Consider the following 25,799-nt stretch of genomic DNA (forward strand, 5'->3'; position numbering starts at 1 on the left):
TTCACAAAGCCCCCTAGCTGGATAGGCCTTAGGAGAACTGCCTCCTGCTCCTTCATTTCTATGTGAATTTTGATGTGCTCTCTTGGACACACTGCTATTCAATGGGGCTAAGAGATTTATGGTGCCAGACTTTTCATATCAAAACATGCCTAGAGAGACTCTTTCAAGCAGTTGTGTCTGCAGCTGCTCAGGTGTTTTCAGTGCTCTAGTCTCCTGCAATAGGGAGTTCAAATATTTTCTGAACCAGTGCCTTGGTCAGAGCTGCTGCATGAGGTCTGTGCTTGTAATCTCTCCTTGGTCCCTGTCCCCTCTGTGTGGGGGAGTGGGGAAGAAGTGGAAGGGAAAATTGTCCTAGGGAATAGTGAGATTTGAACTTCCTTGATTTTTAAGCTAGATGGTTGTGCTGTTGCAGAGAGGCCTGCCTTATCCTTGCAGGTTTATTTTTAAGTGCTAAAAAAATAGGCTCAAGGCTTCCATGGAAATAGAAGAGTTATGTTTCACATGTCTCCTGAGATCAGCAGTCTCTGATTTGGGCTGATGTACCAGTTCAGTCAGATGTGTGAGAATGCAGAATTTCCCTAAAACTTGGTGAAAATTGAATAACTGTGTAAGGATCATGAACACCAAACAGCAGTGCACGTTCTTGCTCTGGAACAGGACAGGCACTGGGAGCTCAGCTATTCTGTTTAATAGCAGGCAGCTTACTAGGTACATGGCTTTAATGCCACTGCCTGCTTTCTTCCTGGCAGATGTTATCTAGGGAAAGAGATGACTGTAATGGTTAGGAAGAAGAGACAGAGACAAAGGACAAAAATATACTCATGGATTTACTGCTCAAAGATCAGTTCATATAGCTCAGACCTCATTTCTCTTCAATATATATTTGTCTAGAAGAGAAGAATGTTAGTTACAGCCTTGAGCATGCCATGCATACATCTAAACTACACAAAAGTTGCAGGTTTCACCTTGTATTTCTCTTTCCAGTCCTGCATATGTATGTTCCATGGCCCAATGCTTCTACTCCATTAAAGACAGATTGTCATCCTCCCTATGATGCAGTAGTTGTGGCTTGTGATCTCCCCACGAGTGAGGAATAGACACATTCTCAGCCTGCTACAGTGTTTGGCAAGGAGCTTGAGATCGCTGTGCATTTATATTTGGAGTGAAAAGCAAGTGACAGCTGCTAAAATTTGCAGTCACTTGGTTCTGAGACTAAAATACAAATGTAAGATGTTTGCAGGCTGGCACGTGAAGGGCTGTGTCCCTTTCAGGCCTTCTGACCTGCACCACGTTGTTCCCTTGCCTCCCACGTGGCAACACGAGAAGGTCACTGCTGCCTGCCAGGGTGGGAGCAGGTGCTCCTGCCCGTGACAAAGGGATGCTGAACAGCAGCACTCTTCAAGAGTGATGGCAGTGGCCTGCCCAGTTGCAGTCATAGAGTAGGACCTACTAGTCAGCCAGCTCTCATCTCTTTCATGCGTTCTGTTGTTTCAGAACCAGTTCCCTACTCAACCTGCTGTTGAGCAGCCAACTCCAGTGTGCTACAGAGCTTTCAGTAAATTGCCTCAACACTCCCACTTTATAAAAACCCATCATAAAAGCAAGTCATTCCATTGTTTCCCTTAGGACTGTTGGGACAGAAGCAGGCTGATGATTTGATCACTTGTGCTTTGGCTGTGTTGGGGGAGGGGGATGGTTCCAATCCTCTGCAGCATTCCTGTTTTTCAAAGCCTTATTAAAAATTGATGTTGATGGACAAGCTTGCTTTTCAGCTTCCACAGTATAGAATGATCCCTAGAGAACAGGTTGCATAGTCAGCATCTGTGGAGGGGGAGACTGCAGCTCAGGAAAGCTGAATTACCCATCCCTGCCCCCAGGTTAGGACAGGAGGTTGATGCAAAGGGAGTTGACTTCCACTAAATCTCACTGCCACTGAGCACCTTGGTCTGAGCTTGGTGTGAGCACAAGCAGCCAAGCAGCCCTAGGTAATTCCCTTCTAAACAAGGAATGCACAAAGATCTGAGAGTGTAAAATAAAGCTGCTGCTTCTCTGTGGGACTGGCCAAAGAGTGTAATAGCAACCACTTAAATAGGAAGGGATGTCAAATTCATGTCCTGGCTTTGTCAGCTGCAGTGCACTGGCATGGTTTGCAGCCCTGGTGCCTTCAGCAGTGTGTTTGCTGGGATGGAAAGTCCTCAAGTGGTGGCCCTGTCACGTAGCATGCTTTTGTGTTATGTAATCAGATGTTTCATAGGGCTTTAAAACTACAAGTGCAGGGAGGAGAGAGGGCTAAATTAAATGCCTGTGGAAGACAACGATGAATTAGGTCATCTGTTACATTTTTCATCTCTGGAGTCTGCTCAAGCCCAGCAGCATCCAAGGCAGTGTAAAGCTGAGAATTCATGGGTCTAAAATAAGAAAGTCATGGATGAAGGGACCATTATGAGATGGACGTCCTGGGATTAAATTCAGAGGAAGGACTTCTGTTGGCAAGCTGATTTCAAATCCACCTCAGTTTATCAGCCTCCTTTCAGGCCGAGCTGGACACGAATCATTTGCCAAAAGGGAACAATTTGTTGCAAAGTGGATGCTACAAAGTCAGTGAAAGGCATTTGACCAAGTCTGGTGCAGCTCAGAAGCAAAATTACTCCATTTAATAAAGGTTACATCTATGCAAAACAGAGCAGAAGAAGAGGCTCTTGGCTTAACTTTCCTTCTCTCTCCTCCCACCACTGCAGTGGTATAATTAAAATTCACACTGCCCTCCATGGGAGTAGCTCCCTTGTTATCACCAGAGGTATTTAACCTCATAGCAGCAGAAAATGTGACCCTTGTGCTTTTTGGTAGGCTTGCTAGGTTTTGGTGATTTCCTTTGTTTTTAGTGATTCAAGTTGTTTCCTCAGGACAGTTACCCTGTTTGATAATATAATATCTGCTAGTGATAGGATGATTAGAACATTCTGATTCCTGCCTTCTCTTCCTTGACTTTTCATCTGCTTGTCCCCTTGGTGAAAGTTTTTGTTAGCACTTGAACAGGGAAGAGGAGAGATTGTTTTTCACTCTGTACCCCATGGTGATGCAGAACAAGGAGGAAAAGGGTCTGCTGCTGCTCTGTGATGAAAACTGAATGATGTGTAGTAATTTCTGTTACCTCCTTTCATCAGAATAAAGTCAGATTGAGTCCCCCTGTTTATATTTCTAACTGTCTGATGCTGGGATGCTTGCTGCAGCTAGGGTTGATGCAGAGTAGGTGGAGTAAAACTGAGGCTGCAGGGTGAGCAGCAGAAGGCTGAGGAAACATGCATGAAAACAGCCTGCAGATGGGCGAGATAAACAGGATCCCCGGGCTGTGACTGAGTAGGCAGGCCTCTTTAATGGCTCTTAGCAACGCCCCTGCTCTGACCCTCCTCATATGTGAGGAAAATCAAATCAATGCACTGTTTGTCAAACCACGATGCTGCAGCAGCAGCAGCAGCAGCAGGGCATTGTGGCAGCCTTCGTCTCTTAAATTCACCAGTGCTCGCACAGGCAGCCCTGCACAGGCAGCCCTGCACGGCCAGCCCTGCACAGCCAGCCCTGCACAGCCAGCCCTGCACGGCCAGCCCTGCACAGGCAGCCCTGCACAGCCAGCCCTGCACGGCCAGCCCTGCTTCTCTGCTGAGGAAGACCCTGCCTGCATCTTGAGTCGGATTGCTGGAGCTCCCATGTGCAGCCTTCTCCATACTAGCAAGGATTAGGTAGGCAATTTCAAAGTGCTTTTGGCAGCTTTAACGTTGATCTGCAAACTCTTCTCTTCTCTGTACAGACAGCAGAAGCCTTTCAAACCTCTTTTAACTCCTGCTTTTCTGCTTCTGTTCTTGTGGTTGGGCAGGGGAGACTCTTTTCTTATTTTTTTCCCTTCTTTTGCTTCTGTCTTTTTTTTTTTTTCCAATAATACTGTAGCTGATTTGTGCTTCTGGAGAAGGATATTCCCTCACTGATCCCTCCCCTGCTCTGCAGAACAGTTATAACCAGTGCCATGCAGTTACTTTGGGTGTTGATGAACATCTGTTCAGCCGTCTAAGATATAGGGCAGGCTGCTTACTCCTTTATGCTTTAATTTTCTGCTGCACACTTCAAAGCTGCAGGTCAGGACTCTCCCCACTAAGCTCTGCTTTAGTTCCAGAGATGGCTAACAGAGGACCAAGCTATGGCTTAAGCCGAGAAGTTCAGGAAAAGATTGAACAGAAATACGACCCGGAGTTGGAGTCTAGGCTGGTGAACTGGATTATTGTGCAGTGTGGAGAGCAGATAGAGCACCCTCCTCCTGGAAGGCAGCATTTCCAGACCTGGCTGATGGATGGAACGGTGAGTGTGCTGGCTGGCTGTATCCTTGCTTGTGTTTGTATGCACAGTGTCTTTATTTCCTGCCTTATCTAGCTGGAGTGGTCAGAGCTCATGGCCAGTGCAGAAATGTGTGTCTTAGCATCTGATTTGTTTCCTTCTGATCAGGACTCTTGATCTCAGAAGATAATTATTCTACTAGTGCACTGGGATGAGCACAGCACTTATGATTCTTATGACTCATGCATGTTATGTATGAGAATGACTCATTCCTTCAGCACCTTTTCTCATGCAGTTAAATTAGATCTGGTTTAGAACCAGCTGTATGCTTTTCTCTTGAAGGAATAAGCAGTGTTGAGAGTGAAAGGTGAAGAGATGTACAAGAGTTGAAGGATTTGGGTTATATCATAAGTCTTGTCTTGGAAGTAGTTCTGCAGCTACAACACTGTATTCTGTTGGCTTATTGAACAACAAGCAGATGCTGATGTTTGCAGTGGGCTGCAAGACTATGCTAATCATTGAATCTCTGCCAGGGTGACTTCAACAACATTTCAATTGACATTGGCTATTTTTCTGGCTTGGGCATGTGGGTTCTTCTCTGTCAGTTGTTATATAACCTTTACCAGTGATTGCTTTGTTGTTTCTAGCAGATTAGGATTTATATGATCAGGCTCTTGCCATCAGTGAATGGGAGCTTTAGTGCATGCTGAACTACTACTTTGACCATTATTGATTCACTACTTTCTTTGTGATTGAGGAAATTACACCCCAGACAGAAACTTCCCGAGTGAAAGGAATTCTGCAGCACTGTTTTGCAGGCAGAAATTGCCTTCTAGTTTGGTGATTGCCTTCTAATTTTGTTTCTCTATTTAATTCTCAGCTGCTTTGCAAGTTAATAAACAGTTTACATCCGAAGGGAAATGAGCCCATTGCAAAGATCTCTGAGTCAAAAATGGCTTTCAAGCAGATGGAACAAATCTCTCAGTTCTTAAAAGCTGCTGAAATGTACGGAGTAAGGACAACAGATATTTTCCAGACAGTGGATTTATGGGAAGGTAATAATAATAAACTGGAAGTAAGCTTGCAGTCTTCATTTCACTTTGCTTTGATGTGTTGTGGTGGTGCATTCTGTCTAAGGCATATTCTGTAATGCAATTATCTTTTGTTGCTCTCTGCCTTCCCTCATTACCATCTCCTTCCGGTGAGACGTTATCTCCTGGGAGGGATTCGCAGCACCCTGAGGGCACAGCAGAACCTTTCCAAGCTCATGTGTTATCCAGACCCCCACCATTCTGGTAGAAACCCACAGACCAGATAAAACCAGTGCTCTCTATGCAAATTCTTTCCAAGTAAATAGCTTTTAATAACAAATATGGAAACCCCTTCTATATTTATTGCCATTGTCTAACTAGGAGCAAATCTTAAATCAGAGCTATAAAATGCAGAGCCAGGAGCATTTATGCCTCTGCCAAGCTTATGAGAACTCGGTTGTGACTGGCAAGAAGCAAAACTCACTGCTTAACATCATGTTAGTTGAGCATTTCTCTCTAAGGATACAGTCTTGTAAGAGAGGTCACTATGGCAACAGCAAAAAAAAGCATTCAGAGTGCCCCTGTGGTTTTGCAGTAAGCCAGGTGAGAGCTCTATCCATCCTATGCTTGGCATGGAAACTGCATCTTCTAGTTCCTGAAGAGCTGAGTCATTTGTGAGCTTGTATGGTTGGCTTTGCACACTTCTGTGGTGCTGCGTCTCTTCCTGGTGCTCTAACCAGAGGTGCTGTGTATCCTGCATCAGTCTGGGCAGGGTGATGGAGAACACTTTGTTAAGTGGGCTTAGAGCCAAAGACAACTGCAGGATAGTGAGAGGCAGGCATGAAAGGGCCAAAAATCTGCCTTGAGAAAGAAAGGGTGGAAAGAGGAAAAGACCCCACTGAGACAGCTGGTCAGCATAGCTGCTGTAGGAAGACACATGGAGCAGCAGAGCTGTGGTCTGCTTTCACAGCCTGTCAGGACATGTGGAATAGATTGCTCCTCTGAAGGACAGCTCAAGGTAGGACGAAATACCAGGGTGCTCTTTTTGGATGGGTCAGAAAGATACCAGCAGCTGCAGTTACCAGGACCTATAATGTTCTCAGGGTACTAAATTTGCCTGACAAATCCTGTCTTTGGGCACAAGGGCAGGATTGTTTTTGCCAGCTCAGTCTTTAGTTTAATGTCTCAAATGAAGAGACTTTCCCTTCTCCAGTATAAGGGGCTCCCCACTCTCAGCCTAGCAGGCTGTTGAAAGAGAAGCTCCATCTCTGTTGTAAGGCTTGGTAACAGCTCATTTCAGATGCTGGTTTTTGCAGTCTTTTGCATATCAGCTTCACATCATGCAAATGGAAATATGGTGCATTGATCCTTACAATGAAAAGGGCTTGCTCTGAAGACAGAAAGCTCCTAATGAGGGTGACTCTCCTCGTTTCTCTTCCTTTCACTCATCATCTTTTTTCAGCAGATGGAAGGAAAAAGCCTTGTAACTTCCAGAGTAGAGGAAATCAGACCACAACTCACAACCCAGGAGGGAGACATTCAAGACTTTTTCTGTTACTTTCAGACCTCCCAAAGCTCATCTGTGTCTCTTCCCTTTGCACTCCCTTTTCATTCTTCCTGCTGCTCATTTCAGTGCTGATGAAACAGTATGTCTCTCCAGCAATGAGTCACTGCAAGCTTTTTGTGTCTAACCATAACTTTGACCTCTAGCATCTGTGCTGCTTCAGGGCTGAATTGTCTGAACCTGGCTGCATTAGCTGGAGAGAAAGGACAATCTCTTTCACTGTTTCATTATTCTAGTGCTCTTACACTTCAGGCCATAGCCCCTTTAGAAAGAGAGGAGATGTCATTGTATGTTTACAGGGAAAGAAAAGTATGTGTGACTGAAAAACAGCTTTTATCTGGCACTAATTGTTTTCCTAGAGCTTTTGCTTTGCAATCCTCAGTAACAATTAATGGTAATGTTTCAGGATGCAATCTGCTGTTGGCTGTTTCAAACTCACTCAGTCCATCTGGTGCATTTTTCTTCATCTCTGCGATTTCTTGCTCCAGGAGAGGTATTTCCTTTCCTTTGGTCCTTTCTTACTGTTAACTGCTGTGCAGAGCAGCTTTCCATAAGCCATACCCAGGATACACACTGGGCCAGAGGCAGCTGTCCCTCTGAGTAGTTGTGAAGTTTTACAGAAAGCATTTGAGGAGCACTAAGCAGAGCAGCTGTCCATCCTTAGATTTGAGCCTTCCCCATTCTGGGCCTGAAGAAGGTGGCCTTCCAGCCAGGCTTCCCCCAGACATCATGGCTTGGCAGAAGCCCCTTCTTCCTTGTACAGCAGTGCCAAGATCCTCTTCCAGGCTGTGCTATTTGAAGCGTGCTGCAAAGGACACCGAAGCTGCAGAAGAAATGTGTCAGTGTGGGTCTCTTCAGCATGCTGCATGGAGGCCAAGGCTGGGGGCTGGGCAGGCAGCCTACGTGGTTGTCCACTGATCTGGTACTGGAGCTGAGGGGAGGCACTGGCTGCGCTTTTTGGCCCTGCCAGAGTCAAGCCTGGCACCAGAAAATGTCTGTGATGCCTTCTGTAGGGTGGCTGCAGAGTTAGGTGACTTTCTCAGTGGAGGTTTCAAATTTTTCACAGCCCTTTTTAAGCTGATCACCCAGCCCCTTGTGTCCTCCACTGGAAGAGAGCAGATGTCCCAAGACCACCCAGATTTGGGGCTTCCCTCATCTGCAGCACCCCTCCCGTGCAGCAGGGAGACTCTGCAAAGTGGGGCCGTGGCCGTGGCGGTGTTCTGTCACGCGGGCTCAGCTCCCACATCACCCCTCTCCTCTGTTTTTCCCCTGCAGGTCTCCCACTCACCACTGACAATTAAAGCAGAGCGGGGTGAGAGCGTAGGGGGCTGCCAGATGGCTCTCCAGGCCCAGCATCATATTTTGCTACCCTTCTTTTGTTTCGTCTTCCTGCGCTTGCTGTCATTATGCAGCTCATTCACTTTTCAATCCTTCTTCACATCCCCATCAGGCAGTGCAGGAGGCATCCCAAGGACGTTGTGTGTGGCATCTGTCACAGCATATGGCACAGCTGCTGCTTCGGGGGGCTCGGGGCGCCCGCCTCGCCCTCTTCCCCCGCGCTGAGGGGCGTGTGGGATGTCAGCTCTTCAGCTGCCCTCTGGAGCAGGGACCCCATCTGATGCAGTTTGCATTAACAAACCCAGGGAAATGAGGATTCTGGCTGGCTGGCCATTTATCTTCCGAGCAAATGGCCCCCTGCAGATAGAATGGCTATAAACTTTACAGACAGCATGACAGCCCCAGCTGGAAGCTGCTAGATGGTTTCAGCTTTAGGGTATCTTTCTCACCTCAGCCACTGTGTTATGCATTTAGGTTTGTATGAACCAAAGCCCTGAAATGCATCTGCCTATAATCAGGGTAATGCATAGCATAAACAGAACGTGGAGCACTCTCTGCCCTCTGCACTCCAGCTGGCCTGCAGTGATTTTCATTAATATTGGTCCACTGGAGCTATTTCTGAAATCTGGTCTTTTCATCATGTCTCCACTGCCTCATTTTTTAAATGAATTACTTCTTTTCCCATGTGAAGAACTTAGAGTCAGAATCAGATCTGCCAGCTAGATAGAGTGTTTTAGGAAAGAGGAAGAACTGGAACAGAAAGGGAGAGAGGAGTCATAGACTCACAGAAGGCTTTCAGGAGATGAGAGAGTCAAGAGGCAGATTTCTAGCTGCTTGCCACCTCACACAGTTAGGGATAGAGGCTGCAAATCTCCTTTGCTAGGAAGTTGTGCAAAAGTTAACAAGTCTGGATTGGGTACTGAGTTAGAGTCTGTCTGACTCTAATGCTACATGTCTCCTTTGATTTGTTAGTTTGGTTTTCAACTCACTGGAGCAGTCAAGCACATAATGTTGAACAAAAAGGGAACTGTGTTTGTTATCCTTGGTCTGGAAGGAGAGACAGGAGGAGGGCACACTATTCTTTTTAAATGCAAACCTCTCTTGAAAATGGATTTTGTGTTTCAGTGGCCCAGGGTGCTCTGCTGGAAACTGCTGCATTTTCAGCTAGGTAGAAGGTGTGCCTCTAAGCAAATGAGAGGCAATTCCACCCCTTCCTAGGGAGATGGGATAAATTAGCCCTTGAGAAGCTTTGCTCTCCTGTTGTTTTGTGGAGAGAACCTAAAGAACAAGTGCTGAGCAGGTATGTAACTTTCAGTTGGCTAAAGATGAGATACAAGCCTTGGCTCCTTGAGATGAGGAATGAAGCCAGGTGACATAGAGGGGCAGGGGAGCAGTGATCCGGGTGGCAGGGACTGAAGGTGTGAAACTGCAGAGCATCCATTTTTGGCAGCCTGAGAAAGGAAGCCAGTGGGAGCGATCTGGGAGGGGATTTGATGATTAAATTGGGAAGGACTGACACAAGTTACATCCCAAAGCACAGGAACTGTCTGGAATTGCCAGGGTTAAATGGTGGATCAGCCTTACTGGTTTACAGGTGAAGACATTGAAGTCCTGCACTGCCACACACACTGTTCTCCCTCACCCCTGGTTTACTGAGCATGATACTGTTCTTTTGTTCTTTGGACTCCAAAGCCATCTCTTGGGGAAAAGTTTTGCCAAAAGGATTATCTAGAAGGACTTAAAATAATATGGGAGAAGGCATTAAAATACCCAGAGGCCTAGAAATTGGGAAGTGTCTGAATCGTTGAGCTTTGCATTCCCACTGTCCCTTTGCTGACCTTTAATAGACTCTTGCATGTCAGTAGCTCCATTTGGCAATTGTAAACCAGCATTTTTAGTGCTATTAATGCACTTCTTCAGGGGAGCTGAGGGAGATGGGTAATGCATTGGATCAGACTGTTTATCAGTGTGCCAAGCTGTCTGTTGTGCAAGGATTTCTTCTATTAATTTAACTGTCTGGCTTTCTAGGGAAGGACATGGCAGCAGTGCAGAGAACCTTAATGGCTCTAGGCAGTTTGGCAGTCACCAAGGATGATGGCTGCTACAAAGGGGATCCATCCTGGTTTCACAGGTAAAGTCCAAAGCACAACTGCTCAGAGCTGTCTTCCCTGGGAAGCTGGTAACATCATCTGCCTTTAGGCTTTAAGGGGATTGATTGGGAAAATGATGGAAGGGCATTTCCAAGGTTTCCTTATAATGGAGAGATCTTCTCTCTCAAACTGAGAGGAGGGAAGCAAAGGCAACCTTCTACCCTTCACTAGTTCCCAGCTTTACCAGCAGCTTGTCAACCTAGTTACACCAGGGCTGCTGGGGAGGAGTCCTGTGTCGAGGTCCTTTCCAACCTAAGTGATACTGTGATACTGTGGGAGCTGTGTAGTGTAGCCTTTTCTCATGTAGCCCTATCACACCTGTCCCTCCTGCACCAGAGCTGGGACAGCACTGCTGTAACCAAGACGAAGGAGTGCATTGCTCATGGCTCCAGCTCTGATCTCCTGTCATGGATGTATGCAGACCCTCATACAGTGACCCCTTTACCAAGAAGGCATTTTTGCTCAAATTTCTCTTCTCCTTGGGGAGTGTCACTTAGCTGTGAAGAATTCTCTGTCTTGGCAAAGCTGTTTATTTGCTAAAAGGCTTATTTGTTTTGGCTAGGGAGGCTGAGGAGCAGGGAGAGGAAGAAATGGAAACCCTCTCACAGTTAGCTGTCCTGACCCACAGGTATATTATTGACAGGACATTCTGCCATCCAAGGACATTTCTTAAGCTGAAATGTCTGAGGCATGCTGGCAAAAAGAGTGCTGGTTGCTTGTCTTTGGTTTCCTTGAATTTCCTGATGTCCAGATGAGGCTCAGCAAAAGTAAACCAAGCTTCACTGGCTTTGTATTAAAGCTCGAGCTGGTTCAGCTGAGGAGAGTTGAATTTCAGGTGAAGAAGTGCAAACTCCTGTGCACTCTTGATATTAAATTAGTTTAACTTAATAGAGTGCACAAACAGATTTGTATTTATGGAATGTAATTAGGTTTAGAATGGGGTTCAAATCTAGTTACAAGCTTTAATACAAACCAGACATGAAATCACTATGACCCAGACAGGCTTATTTGTTTTGTGTAACTAAAACAAAGTCCTACAAGGAACAATTAATTTTCATCTGGACTCTTTTAATTGTGGGTGGGAACAGTTGGCACTGGCCTAAATGAAGATGTGATCATTCTCCCCTAGCTGTCTATCCTGCCCATGCTGCCTGGATAGCCAATGCATATTGCTGGCAGCCCCTCAAATACCTGGTCTGGTTGAGGATGCCCCTGCTGACTGCAGGGGAGGCTGGACTAGATGACCTTTGGAGATCCCTTCCAACCCACACCATTCTGTGATTCTATGATTTTAGAGGCACTGCCTGAAGCAAACCTGGTTTCTGGCAAGAAACAAGTGACTCACCTCCCCCTTCAGGCAGATCAAGCCCCCTCATTGATACCCAGTGTTAGTCATGAGCCAGGGCTTTCAGGCTGATTCTTAATCACCTTAAGCTACATTGAAAGAAGTCAAAGAGTAAATGGAGTAAGAGTATCCATGCAGGACACTGCAGTCATTAAGACACCACCACTCTTGAGCTGAGCCCCTTAACTTTCCATTGCCAGTGCCACACACCCAGCCTCACCAGATCTGATTCCCCCTTCCTTGCATTTCCCAGCAAGATTGATGGATCCATGACTGTTACCTTGTGATTTGGCAGCCACAAGCACTAATGAAAGTTGGCACAAAGCTAACACATCTGGTGGGCTCAGTCTGTGATAAGCTGATGGCAGGCAGGCCAGACAGAACTTGATGTAGTGTGAAGCACTGAGGGGAAGAGGCCTGCCCTCACCTCTTTTTTCTACTGACTCAGGGAAGGCAGTTTCCACTAACCCAATGTTAAGTACATGTCATTAGCTGTAATGTCATCAAATGCTCAATGTGGTGCTTATGCTGGTGAAAGTAGCACTCTGTGATCCAGAATGTACACAGAGCCAACGTTTGTTAGCATGTCCAGGCTTCCTTTTAGTATCCTGTATCATTTCCTCTTTGCAGTTCTCAGGTTTTTATCCTGTCCAGAGTTTCCTTTCAGCTTGCTATGCAATTGCTCTGCAAACACAGCTGAAGATCCTGGAAGGCAAAGAGAGAAAAGCAGTAGAATCCCTTCCTGGGACTTTAATTGAAACGAAGGCAGACCCAGTGAACCTGAGATTCACTTAGGTAACAGCAGTAGCTCTAAAGGCATCCTGGTGTGGAGATGCTGGCAGTAGTTGGGTGCCTGTGTAAGCACGCTGGAAAAGAAGCAGCAGTGAGAGGGCGTCGCTTCCCGAGGCGCCGGCCGCTGTGCATCACAACCGGCACGCCTTCTGGCGAGAGCTTGCCGGCTGAGAGCCCGGCCGGGGCTGCCCGAGCCCTCTTACCGGGCTGTGCATTAACCCTGGAGCCTCCTTCTGAACAAGGACAGGTCAGGACTGGTTTCCTGTGGATCTTTCTCGCCTTTCTGCCTTGCTGGGCTTTCATGCTGACGTGAGTTTCCCTGTGATGTTCTGAACACCCTGAGCCTAGCAGAGTTTAAGTGCTCTTTTGGACTTCAGCCAGAGTGCTCAGCGCGGTACAGGACCAGACCCTCGCAGAGAGGATGGCGTTGATGGTTTTCAGCAGGAAGCTAATCTAGCTTTCTCCTCTAGTGGTGGGGTGGGGAGAGCAGGGGAACTGAAACTGGAAGCCATATTGCTGAGTAGCCTGATCCCAGGACAGACAGCAGGGAGCAAGATTGTACCTGGGTGGGAGTATTCCAATTGACTGAAAGCCTCCCTCTGGCGCTCTGCAGACTCCTGAGGCTCATTTGCTAGCAGCAGACTGATCCTTGTCCCTTGTAAATTATTTTTCTACCTTGTCTAATGAAAGGTTTATTTGAAATGAACAGTTTCTCTCAAGGCAGTAGAGTACAAGCTTTTGTGCTTCCTCTTAACTCTGCCCCTCAGTGCTGCTCTGAGGGAAAAGAGGCTCCTTTTTAACTCCAACAAATGCTTATTGATCCAAAAGGCTTTTGAGACCAGAGACACAGGACAAAAGTGGCCAGCGTGTCTTGACAGAAGATAAAGGACTGGCATACAGTTAAGACAGAGGTGCAAAGGCCAAAGCCTATTGCTTAGAGGAAAGCAATCTGGAAATGGCAACAGAGCAATTGTTCTGTCTAGTAGGTAACCATCATCTGCTCTGCAAAACCCAGCAGGCCACTTCTCTGTCTCATTGTTTCTCTGGTTACATTCAGCTCTTATTTACTCCACGGAGGTAAATTGTATTGATTTGTGCTGTATCAGCTTGTATCACAGCACAGGTAAGTGTCTCATGGTGATAAGATCCCATGGACTACAGCTGGTAAGAGCTGGAGAGCTTAACACAAATTAACCCACTGGCGTGTTATATGCAGCTCTACATAAATATTTTATCTGTCAGAGCTGCTGGGAGAGTCCCTTGGGGTTCTGGAGTAAGTGGTGCAGTGAAAGCCTGAAGTGTTGTAGGTTTAACTACAGCACTGCTGCTCACTGCAGGAAAGAAATCAGGCCACACGGTGTTGTCCGGCCCCGGGGACGCACCTGTCAGCGTGAGCCAGTATCAGGCTGACGTTCAGGAGCCTCTGTGCAGACACAGAATGATGGTCTGTGTGTGATGTTGCTCTCTGTGTGTGTGTCTTGGACAGGAAAGCACAGCAGAATCGACGAGGCTTTTCAGAAGAGCAGCTTCGCCAGGGCCAGAACGTGATAGGCCTCCAGATGGGCAGCAACAAGGGCGCCTCGCAGTCGGGAATGACGGGCTACGGGATGCCGAGGCAGATTATCTGAGAGCAGCTCTGTCTGTACAGCAAACACTCCTCCTGCAGCATGCTCTGGTAAAACACAAAAAAAAAAGCTCATTAGTTCCCTTTCTGCCTGGTTTTCCATAGTTTAGCTCTCTCTGAGGTCTGGAGTACTTTTAGTTTGGTTTGTTTTATTTGCAGCTGCAAGAGTTCACCTAGGAACTTGGGTTTGCCTGGTGGTATGTGTCAGCTCACAGCACGTGCACACTGCTGCCTCCCACTTTTCACTTCTGAACTATGCAAAGACAATTATTCTGTATTAATTTATTTGCAAGGTGTTACCTTCCCTATTTGTCCACACTGTACCTGTATCTCAGCCAGTAACCTCCTCCTTCAATTCAGTGGCGACGTTGTTTGACCTGAGAATAAAGACAAATTAAAGATACCTCTTAGACTTGTTATTTAAAGAAAGCAAAGCAACTAAAACCAGTGACCTCCTGAGATGTGCTCACCCCAAAGTGAAGTATCCTTTATTCTGTGAGTTAGCCACATCCCTCCATATTCCCATGTGATGAAGAATAATGGTATTACTTGAATATTAACACACTCTGATGTTCTAATGTTCTCCTCTTGAAACATCCTCACTGCTAAGTTTACACACTGCTTAACCTAAGCAGCAGATTAATGTGGAGCAAGGCTAGTGTAGTAACCAAATTAGCAGGAAATGTTAGTGGGGCCTTTTATGCTAACAAGAAACCATTCTAAGTTTGCTTCTACACCATCAAGACTCCACACAGATCTCCTAGAAGCTTAATTTCTGTGACAACCTTCTGCATTGTTGCTACTGAAAGCCCTGCTGTATGTTAGAATGGAGACATGCAGGAGGTTTAAACACACACTGAAGTGCCTGGTGTGAGTGCTGGAGAAGGGGGCTGTACGTGTGTCTCCTTTTCTAACTGCTGGGCTCTCTAATGCTTAAGGGAGGGTTCCCTCCTCAGATGATGAGATATAATTAAGGCTGTGGTCTCAGTTTGGCATCAAGTATGAGCTAAGGTAAGACCCTTTGAATGGTGCCTATATCTCTTCTTGAAGTCTGTAACTTGGTCAACTCTCCCAGCATAAAGCTGAAATAAAATACTTCTGTGAGAAAGTGCTTTGAATGTTGCTCTCCCCAGCTCAACAGCTGTATCAGAGAAAGCCCCAGCATAGCAGGCTGGACCAGAAACTCCTTAAGCATTGATGCACTTGTGCTTCAGTTTGCCATCCTTGTCGAAATGTGAATGACATTTATCTGCCTTCATTAAGGTTTTATGACCACGACCTCATTACCAACAATTGCTTGGTAACTTCTTTTCAACATTAAGTGGCATCTAATTGCCTTCTGAAAGGATGCTGTAAAGGTGTAGGGATGAGGAAGAGCCACATGCAGGAACGTGGAATCAGTTTATCCCCACTTACAAGGAGAGCAGAAAGAAAATACAGTGAGCAGCAAGTCAATGTTTAGTTCAGGCAGTTGGGTTAAGCTGGCACTTGCGAACTGTTAGGTTAAGACACCGTGACGTGCTTGAAATAAAAACTAATGAGGCTGAGTGGCATAAAGAGGCTTCAGTAAATTTGTCTGTAGTGTCACTCTGCACCGTGCCTGCACTGAGCAGCATCCCCCACGCTCAGCAGGGCTGCAAGATGCTGCAGCAAAGGGCACCACACAACCTTTCCCTCCTGCCTGCGATGCGCTGGCAGACGCTGTTTGCACTCCAGCCACACTGCACGCAGACCAAGCTCACTTGTTTAGCTAACTGCTTAGGCCAAATCAGAGCCACCAGGGAGACAGGGTGAGGACACAGGATGTCAGATTCATTTCTGTGTCTGTGATCAATTGCATTTGGCTCTGGCTGCATTGTTTGGTTTTACTGTTTCTCTTGGCTGAAAGCAGGGCTAATACTCACTTAATAGTGACGGTGTGAACAGCTTTGGCATTAAGGGTCAGTTATTTAGTCATGTCTCCTAACTAGAAGTAAGCTTTAGATACCTTGAGAAGGCAAGCAAGCACCTTTAGATGAAAAAAATGCAGCCCTTGACTCTGTGCCCCATCTGTCACTGCCATGATAGTTCCTGAGCCAGGGAGTGAGGAGGCACCAAGGCTGCAGATGAGTGCATGCACTCAGACTCTCTTCCTGATACTTTGCCTTCTACAAGCTTCAAAAGAAATACAAAGAGGTGATTCTGTAGTGCACACACAAGCTACTAAGGCAAACAACCTGCAACACCCAAAGTTTAGGGCAATCCCCAAAGAAATGGGGGAGCAGAATTTTGTCAGCACATGTTTTGTGCACAGGATGCTCTTGACTGGAAATGTGTTTTCCCTCTCTGTGGGACAAGTGACAAGGGCATGAAGACAGCACAGGGGATGGCCAGGAAAATGTGCACACCTGTCCCTGCTCTGACAAACAGAGTTACCTATTTAAACTGCACTGAGGTTGTTCTTTCTACCTGACTCTACAGAATAAAAGTATCTCCATTCTGTGACTGAGCTCAAACCCTAGAAAACCATGAGGTAAAGTGGGAGAGGGGGATTGGGGAAGATCAATATTAACTATTGCTACAGGGGGGAAATCACAGCCCTGGATGGAAGGAAAATGTTCAGCTCTCATCCTGTAGTCCTCATGTGACAGCAGAGTGCACAAATGCTTTAACATTCAAGTAAAGTTCTAATGCCATTTCTCAGATGCAGAAATGTATTTGTCTGTAGTCCTATTGGATTTATAGAGGAAATCAGAGAGGTGACCTTTTACTCTAATGACATTTCTGTTAAATGGCTCACTTGGTGGAAATGTTACTCCATTATTGGTCAGGAGCAAACCTGCTCCCCTGGTGAGCCAGTGCTCTGCAGGCCACATAGCAGGCTCAGTGCTTATGTCTAGGTTCAGAAGTGATGTCCAGAAACACAGGAGCAGGCTCAGAGGATCTGCAGGGCCAGGTTCACCTGGCAAAGGGAGAGGCAGCGCTCTGGGGAAGGAGCAAGCACCCCCAGGCACATGGCTTGCTGGAGCTGAAAGCAGCACAACAAGTCTGAGACAGAGCAGTGACTGCTGGGTGTTTCCAAACTGGATTTTAAGGCAGGGTATGCATCGTCATCTTGTCAGTTAAGATGTGAGCTGGATGAAAGCTTTTGTGTTTGCACAAAATTCAGCTAAATGCTCATTTCATGTGAAGGCACAGAAAAAGAGCAGGACAGAAAATGAGCAGGCAATGTTTGTAAGAGCAGGTTTGCATCAGTGTCATTATGAGTCAACACTTCAGTCTAAGTGTTTTTATGTTAGCTCCCACACATAATGTAGATGGATGTGCAGCTCTGCAAGCTTCCAGCTCCTACCAACACACAACCTAAAAGATGTTGCTCTGACCAAGTTACCAAAGATCATGGAATCATAGAATCAGTAAGGTTGGGAAAGGCCTCAGAGATCATCAAGTCCAACCTGCCACCCAACACCTCATGACTACTAAACCATGGCACCAAGTGCCACATCCAATCCCCTCTTGACCACCTCCAGGGACTGTGACTCCACCACCTCCCTGGGCAGCACATTCCAATGGCTAACAACTCTCTCTGGGAAGAACTTTCTCCTCACCTCCAGCCTAAACCTCCCCTGGCACAGCTTGAGATTGTGTCCTCTTGTTCTGGTGCTGGTTGCCTGGGAAAAGAGACCAACCCCCTCCTGGCTACAACCTCCCTTCAGGTAGTTGTAGAGAGCAATAAGGTCTTCCCTGAGCCTCCTCTTCCCCAGGCTAACCCCAGCTCCCTCAGCCTCTTCTCACAGGGCTCATGCTCAAGGCCTCTCCCCGGCCTCTCTGGACACGTTCAAGTCTCTCAATGTCCTTCTTAAACTGAGGGGCCCAGAACTGGACACAGGACTCAAGGTGTGGCCTAACCAGTGCTGAGCACAGGGCACAATGACTTCCCTGCTCCTGCTGGCCACACTATTCCTAATGCAGGCCAGGATGCCATTGGCCTTCTTGGCCACCTGGGCACACTGCTGGCTCATGTTCAGCCAGCTGTCAATCAGTACCCCCAGATGCTGGAGTGCCTTCCACCATGGGTGTGCCTTATCACCCCCAGAGCTACCAAATACCTCACCTGGTCTTTGGGGATTTGGCTCTTGGTAAGAGGGGTGCCAACCTGCTTCCCCCCATCTCTCAGGGCAAAGTGCAGGTCTGGCTTTAAAGAGCTTGGATACCATGGCAAAGGTGGTTTTCCAAATGAGTAGAAAAAGGTTTTGATCAATAATTCTGGTAGCAGTTTGGAAGGCTCAAGTGAGACATCAAGGGAAACTGCATGTGCCAGGGGTGATCATCACCTCCTGACATCTTCCAGAGAGGCCTTTTTCTTTTGTCTGTCACAACACCTCAGCCAAATCAACCACTGCCCCACATTTGTTGTGGTGTTAAATCCAAGCAGCATTTCTTGGGTTCCCCCTGCCCCAGAGGGTATTTCAGAATATGGCTAATGGTTAGCCTCCATCTTAAGAGTCTTTTCCAACCCCAATGAGTCTGTGAAGACAGGCTCCAGCTAGACCCCCCACAAGGAGCAGCTGGAGAAGGTTTTGCTGCTGAGAGGCAGGAAGTAGAGCTGCAGCCAGGTGGATTTAGCTGGTAGATTGCATGAAGGAATTGCAGTGAAAGGTTCAGGCTTTGTCTGAGAAAAGATAAGGCAAGGCAAATAAAACTCAAGCCCATGTGCATAAGCTGAAGTGTGCTTTGCTTTCCTGTTGGAGTTTTTGCTTTGAGGCAGTGTCCCTAACATGGCTGTCTGGAGCTGCTGGGACTGTGGCAAAGCAGCTAATAGCCCTCCTTGGCTGTTTGTTATTAAGCACATTTTATTGCTGGGTGTTTATGGAGCTGTTGTTAACCAGGGGTAGCATGGCCACAGCTGAAGGTGGGCTGTGTGGGAGTGTGGCTGCATGAAGGCAGCTGTTGTCCAAGCGTGCGTGGTCCTTGCTGCTGAGGGCAGAGGACAGCTGAGCCGCTGGGGAAAAGCTCACAGCTAAGATGTGCTGGCTGCCACCATGAAGGTCAGTGCAGTGAGCTTGAAGGAAGAGACCTGCAGGTCATAAGTCCTGGGAATGATTGGGGTTTTTTTAGGTCCCTGTGCAGTCAGTTTTGTATCATTTGCATCAGAGATTTCCTCATTGGGATTTCTTAGGCCAGTTGCAAAGCAACTCTGCTTGGGTCTCAAAAAGAGACCCCCTGAAATCACAGGGTGTGTTTCTAGAAGAGATTAACCTATCCCTGGAGGTCTTGCTCAAAACCAGAAGTTGCTTTCTTTTCCTGCTGTGAAATGTTTAATGATGTGAATTCTTCCCCCAGAAGAATTACTGTCACTTGAGCTGGTTTATATTAGGTGCCAAACACAATGGCTGGGACAGAGATGATTTCTCTGTGTGTGTGTGCTTATAAGTAAAACCTTGTGGGAGAGAACACAAAGAGAAGTAGAATGTGAAGGTGAATGTTGTGGTAGTTTGCCATGCTTTCTGGATGAGACATTCTTGTAACCAGCTGAGTCAAAGTAAGGGAGGTGGGGGGGAGGGAATAGTGTTTGTAGTAATTGTCTGTTTTTCTTTCTATCTTTTTTTCCTCTATTACTCCCCTGTGTTCTTCTCCATTTTATATGCTTGGTGTAGGATGAGGATCAAAGGCAAAATGACTGTTTACAGTCACATTTCCCAGTCTCTGTAGTCTGTAAAATGAATCTATGAATGATTAAACAGTTTTTGTGCTGTTTGATTTCTAAGTGGGAGCTGGGAAATAAAAGCAAGTGGTAATCCTGCCTTGCCACTGAAGCAGGCTGCACGAGTGAGCCTCACTGTGGCAGAATATCTTTTGTATTTAGAATGTCTTTCTCCATGTAATATGATGAGTCCCTTAAGAACTGCCTTCTGCAGTTGCTCTGTGAATTGCACTCCCACTGGAGTCAAGCACATCCAGGCAAATGGGATTATTAACTGGAGATAAATGGGCCCAGGGAGCACTTAACCAAAGAAGCAGTGATGCTCGTGCCCTTCAACTAAGCATAAATGCTGTCTCTTACAGAAGTGGGAGGTTTGGGGGAAGGAGGCTTCAGATCTGAGGAAAGTGTGTACTGCCTCTAATGGGATGAATCATAAACCTTAGTATTCATCTAGAATGAATCTTTGGCTTTCAAGACAATGAATTGCAGACAATGCTCTCCTCTTCATAGTAATTTTGAAATAAAGGGAGTGATTTAGCTTTGTTTAGGATCATCTTCTTTAAGTGATACTGTTAGTTCCATCTGTGCTGTAGGTATAACATGCATGAGTAAGGCCAGCTGAGAAAGCTTAGGCTGCTCTAAACTTCAATACCTTTCCTTGCAGTGCTATTTCTAGAGGCTGGATGCAGCTGGATTTCTTTGTTCACTTGCAGTGTCACAGAGGCAAGCTGAGAGCCCCCCAAAAGAGCACTGTGTGGTCACCAACATCTACAAGGGATTGAAGTACAGCAGTCACGACTGGCATTAAGTGGAGGATGATGCATGCTCTGTAAAGGGCAGGGAAAACAAAGATGTATTTTTTGTTCCTGGCCTCAGTAAAACTGAAAAGAGGAAGGAGGGGTGAATGTGTCTTGACAGAAAACAAAAACTAAAAGCAAACATTTCCTACTTGCTGCTGACTTGCCTGGTTTAGACACGTAGTGGTCTTCAGGGGAAAATGCACCTTAGAGAATAAACTGATTACAAGAATAACTAGCTGAACAGCTTGGAAGAACCCCTGACACAGTGGGAAGAATGGATAGAATCAAAGGTATTTACAGGGAAAGAAAAATAGAGGTAGGGATCCATAGGAGTGGGTAGCAGCTGCTCTGTTAGAAAAAGGAGGATCCCTCTCATTTGAGAGCAGGAGATGAAAGACTTCTACAAATGGGAACAGGGAACAGACAATGTCATCAGTGCCACTGCTTCTGTCACCTCAGGTCACCAGGGCTCTTGAATTTTGTTTGTCCCTTTGCTCAACATGAATATTGCTCATTTAAATGTGTGCATGACAAGCAAAGGTGAAAGCCCTGCCCTCTTGGCTGGGGACAGGGGAAGGCAGATCCTGTTGGCATGAGTGGGAAGCTGATCCTAGCAGAGACCAGGAACGTGCATTGCTTCAAGAGAAGTGGCATGTGCTGGTTTACTTGGATGGCTAAAAATAAGGCTGAATGCACAGCAAAACATACATGCTCTTCCCAAAAGCTCCCCTCTGCATGGGCAGAGCTGCTGCCCTGGAATGAGATTTGCCCATGCCTGGTGGGAGTTCCTGATCTGAAGAAACAAAAGACAGTGCTCCCCCTGAGGACTTCTTGTTCTGAGGTGGGTGAGTGCCCATCCAGCCGAAGGAAACCAGCGTCACCAAAGGAACAAGAGAGAGTTCTTTTTCTTTTTACAGTGTTTTGCTCCTTGGAGTGAGGAAAATTAACTCCAAAAATAGCTCTTTATAGAACATTATTTATGGCCTGGGCCCTTGTAACCACACTTTGTCCTTTAAGATAAAGGCCATGGCGAGTGCCATTTGCTTGGTGTTTTAGAGAGTCATGAATCATGTTACCTCCCTTGGGACTCATTGTAAATGCAAAGCACTTCTGAGACTTATCTGGGTGTCTGGGAGCCATTTGAAATCCTCAGGAGGAAGGCTGCACTGAAAATGCAAGGCATTATGAAGACAAAAATAAGATGTCCAGAAAAATACCATTTCCAGAAACAAGTTAACCTACAAGAATTATGTTTGTACCTACTGTTCTCCTCTCCCCCTGTTTAACAGTAGGTTAGTTCAGGTTAGTTCAAGTTAGTTGCTTTAAAACCATAAATAAATCACCTGGATTTCTCCTCAACAACTTAAAGTTGTATGGGTTTGCTGTAGTCTCTCACTGCCCGGGATGAAAGCATCACAGGGCTCTGTGAGCTGATAGAGTAGGGATAAAAGCAGCACAAATGGCCTGAGTGCCCTGCTGGAGTATTTTAGGTGGAAGTAATGAAGACAGAAAAAGCTCCAGGTCTGGGGGTTTGGGTTGGTGGGGTTTGGTTTGTTTGAGTTTTGTTTTATCCTCCTACTTAGAAGATGATCAGAGAAATAGAAGTGAGATGAAAGGCCAAGACTGGAAGGGAAGGGTATGGGTAGGTTTTTGAAAGATGAGAGGGAAGATGAGGAGTTAAACTTCCAGTGCTGCTTTCTTCCAGGGTATTGAAGATACTCTCTGTTTAATTGCAAGGGGGAAAAAAACCAGCTGTGGAAAGGACAAGTAGCACATTAGCATTTTATAGGGCAGTTGATTTGTGGTTCTAGGGTTAGGCTGGCATGAGGTTTGTAGATGCCAGAGGCACAGGGTTTTCTTGGGGAGGCACTGCAGTCCTGTGCACATAAGTGAGATATTTTGGCTTTACTTGCACTTAGCCTTGACTCAACTAGGCATCCATTATGAAAGTGTGGTGAGAGAGAATTTTTCCTCTCTGTCTTCCATGTGGCACACAGAGTTTGATGATAGAGGATGGGGTTTCCATTAATCATAGCAGCTTCTGGGACTCGTAGCCTCACGGACTAATGCTTTGTGACAGCACTGCTTATAAGGCTGAATGAAGCCTTAAGGAGCTTCGAAATTTCATCTTTGTTCACTTCCAAGAGGGCAGCAGTTAAGGACCAGGTGACCAACTGAAGTGTGATTTGCAGGGAGGAAGTAAATGCAGTAAGAGTATGTGCTTCAGTTTGGTTTGTCAAACTCTGCTTAGGCCTGACCTATCCAGGCACACGTGACTGCACCCTGAGAGGTGGGAGGATGCACATCTCACCACCTAAAAAGCCACAAACACTGCCTTTGCTTGGCTGAAGTGCTGCCATGACTTGACTTCCATAGGGAAAGTTACCACTGGCTTCAGTGCTAGCTCACAGGGGTCAAGCTCATTACTGCAGAAGCTAGCTTTTGTGATCTGTTTTTTAATGTAATAATAATAGCCTGCTGAGATGGATCAGGTATCCTGGCACTGTGATTCTCTTAACAGCAACTCAAGGTGAGGCTCAACAGGGCTCTGGGCAACCTGATCTAGTTGAGGATACCTCTGATTCCTGCAGAGGGGGTTGGACTGAGTGACCTTTGGAGGTCCCTTCCCACCCAGATTCTATATTTAATCTAGTGTTATGATTGATGTACGCTCTACCACTATTACTTGTATTTCTCCCTGCCACACATGGCTGTCCAGTTTCATAGAAGAGAGAACTGAGAGTCAAATTAGCTAGTGGCCCAGATAAGAGGTGAGTGGTTTGAGACCATTAACTGATGGAATAGCAGGCTTGTCTGCCCTTAAAATGCCACAGACTGATAAATGGATGCTGTGCCCACAAGATGTGCTCTCTTAGCCTTTTAATTTTAATTGAAATTGATGAGGATAGAAATAACCAAGCTGTTCTGCCCCCATAAGCCAGGCAAAATAGCTCTATTAACAGTCAGGGAAGCTGGTGTGCTAAGGCGGTCAGCTGCTTCAGTTCGGATGATGTGCTCTGTCAGTGGCCGTTATGTGTCGTGTCTGGATATTTGAAGGCAGCTCAATTGCCTGCAATTACCAAGATGATTTTGTCTGTTACAAACTGTTTTGTTACATCAGAGCCCTCTGAGGCATAATCAAGCATTGGCAGGAATCGGAATCATGTCGCCCCATTTCTGCTCAGTGCTGCCACCTGGTGTTTAATTATTGGTATCGCAGTCCTGCAGCTGCGCGTACTGCCCGTCCGTGTTCGGTGCTGCCACCTGGTGTTTAATTATTGGTATCGCAGTCCTGCAGCTGCGCGTACTGCCCGTCCGTGCTCGGTGCTGCCGCCCAGTGTTTAATTGTTCGTACTGCAGCATGCTGCAGTCACTTCAGCGGGCTACAAAGAGAACCGCATGGAGACTTCTGCTTCATACATGTGGCAGCAATCCTGGAACTTACCATGCCAGTCAAATAACCGAACCACGCCGAGGGAGAGTAGAAAACGAAAAGCAATAGCCCTGAAGCAAATCTCACTCTTCCTCACATGCCTAAGCAGGTCTGAAATCTTGCCACTGAGAGGCACTGGCATGGAAGCAGCATGTGCATTGTAGCAACTTCCCATCAGAGCAGATCTTCAGAGGTGATGCACTTGGCAGTAGAAGCCTTCAGGAGCCTTTTGTTCCAAAGAGCCAAGCACAGCCCATCTTCCAGAAGCTGATGGCATAGCTATGACAGTCGAGCTATTGTGTTCCTCTGCATGCTTTAGTAGGGCCAAAAGTTTCAGATCTGCCAGTCTGGTTTGGATTGTAGCACTGGGGTGGTTTGTTGTGGAGTGTTTGGTTGGTGGCTGGTTGGTTTTCTGGTATTTTCGGGATGTACAACCATCTGGAGTATCTCTGATCTCACCAATCCTTTCTCTATCAGAAATTAAGTTTTACCAAAAAATAAAGTCCCCTAGCTAGAGAGATGCAAGGGTTTGACATATAAAAATAACTGGTGTCTTTATACATTGAAAAAAATAGGGACTTGGAAGTTGCTTCATATATCAGTTTGGGATTTGTTTTGTTTTGTTTGGTTGGGTTTTGGTTTTGTTTTGGTTTTGGTTTTGTGTGTTTGAGTGAGTGGTTTTGGTTTGGTTTTTAATGAAAGTTGGAACAGAGCTATCTGTTCAAGAGAAGCAGGGATCTGCTGGAGAGAGTGCAACAGAGAGCCATGAGGATGATTAGGGGACTTGAGCATCTGTCCTGTGAAGAAAGACTGAGAGTCCTGGGGGTGTTTAGTCTTGAGAAGACTGAGACTGGATCTCATCAATGCCTACAAATACCTGAGGGGTCAAGTGTAGGGGGACAAGCTCTTTTCGGTGGTGCACAATAATAAGACAAGGAACAGGTACGAGCTTGAACGTAGAAGATTTCACCTCAAGATGAGGAGAAACTTCTTTACAGTGAAGGTGATGGAACCCTGGAGCAGCTGCCCAGGGAGGCTGTGGAGTCTCCTTCTCTGGAGACTTTCCAAACCCGTCTGCATGCACTCGTGTGCGACCTGCCCTAGATTCTACGGTCCTGCTCTGGCAGGGGGTTGGACTCGCTGATCTCTGGAGGTCCTGTCCAGCCCGTGATGCTCTGCGATTCGGTGACACTGCGTCACACAGCAAACCGAAGCAGGCAGCCGTTGCTATGGGCTCGGCGCATGCACTGTAGCCCCGCGCGTTGCTGGGGTCTCGGCACATGCGCTGTGTGCCGCGCGCTGTCGTGCTCACTACTGCCGTCTTGTGGCCATGCTGCGGAACTGCTCCCCGGACGCCGGTAAGGGCAATCCATACTGCGGTGTACGACGGCTGCTGCCGCCGCGCTGTGAGCTGGGACGACACGGCTGGGGCACAGGGCGGGCAGCCGACCAAGGCCGCGGGCGGCGCGGACTCGCTGTTTCCGCCCGGGGTAAAAACACTTCCCGATTGTTTTTCCTGGGCCTGCCGGGAGCTGTAGGCCTGCGACACGGAATGCCTGCGGCCATGACGTTTGTCGGGGCACGGCGAGAGTGGGATGTGTACAAATGGTGCCGGGCGTTGCTACGGGGCAGAGAACGTCCGGTAGTGCCGCCCCGTCCGTGCTTAGTGCTGCCACCGCGTGTTCAATTGTCGGTACTGCAGTTCTGCCGCGGCGC

General features: G+C 46.8%; 1 protein-coding gene across 2 annotated transcripts; it reads left to right on the top strand.

The window, feature by feature from the left end:
• Positions 1-1,941: 1,941 nt before the first annotated feature.
• On the top strand, positions 1,942-14,570 carry TAGLN3 (transgelin 3). Of its 2 annotated transcripts, XM_068163100.1 has the most exons (5): positions 1,942-3,737; positions 4,160-4,347; positions 5,204-5,378; positions 10,285-10,387; positions 14,030-14,570. In XM_068163100.1, exons 2-5 carry the CDS (start codon positions 4,168-4,170, stop codon positions 14,169-14,171), a joined length of 600 nt encoding a protein of 199 aa, XP_068019201.1. In that variant the 5' UTR covers positions 1,942-3,737; positions 4,160-4,167; the 3' UTR covers positions 14,172-14,570. The 2 variants fall into 2 exon arrangements, with proteins under 2 accessions (XP_068019201.1, XP_068019202.1); XM_068163101.1 differs by lacking the exon at positions 1,942-3,737 and having other exon boundaries at positions 3,775-4,347.
• The last annotated feature ends 11,229 nt before the right edge of the window (positions 14,571-25,799 follow it).

Source organism: Melanerpes formicivorus, unplaced genomic scaffold, assembly GCF_026170545.1.
Source record: "Melanerpes formicivorus ecotype bairdi unplaced genomic scaffold, bMelFor1.0.p_v2 SCAF_70, whole genome shotgun sequence".
Taxonomy (NCBI): domain Eukaryota; kingdom Metazoa; phylum Chordata; class Aves; order Piciformes; family Picidae; genus Melanerpes; species Melanerpes formicivorus.

Excerpts from the sequence above, each read along its gene's own strand:
- TAGLN3 (XM_068163100.1), top strand. The coding sequence starts at position 4,168 with ATGGCTAACAGAGGACCAAGCTATGGCTTAAGCCGAGAAGTTCAGGAA. Across the intron at positions 4,348-5,203 it reads CCTGGCTGATGGATGGAACG|CTGCTTTGCAAGTTAATAAA; the intron begins GTGAGTGTGCTG and ends TTTAATTCTCAG. Across the intron at positions 5,379-10,284 it reads GACAGTGGATTTATGGGAAG|GGAAGGACATGGCAGCAGTG; the intron begins GTAATAATAATA and ends CTGGCTTTCTAG.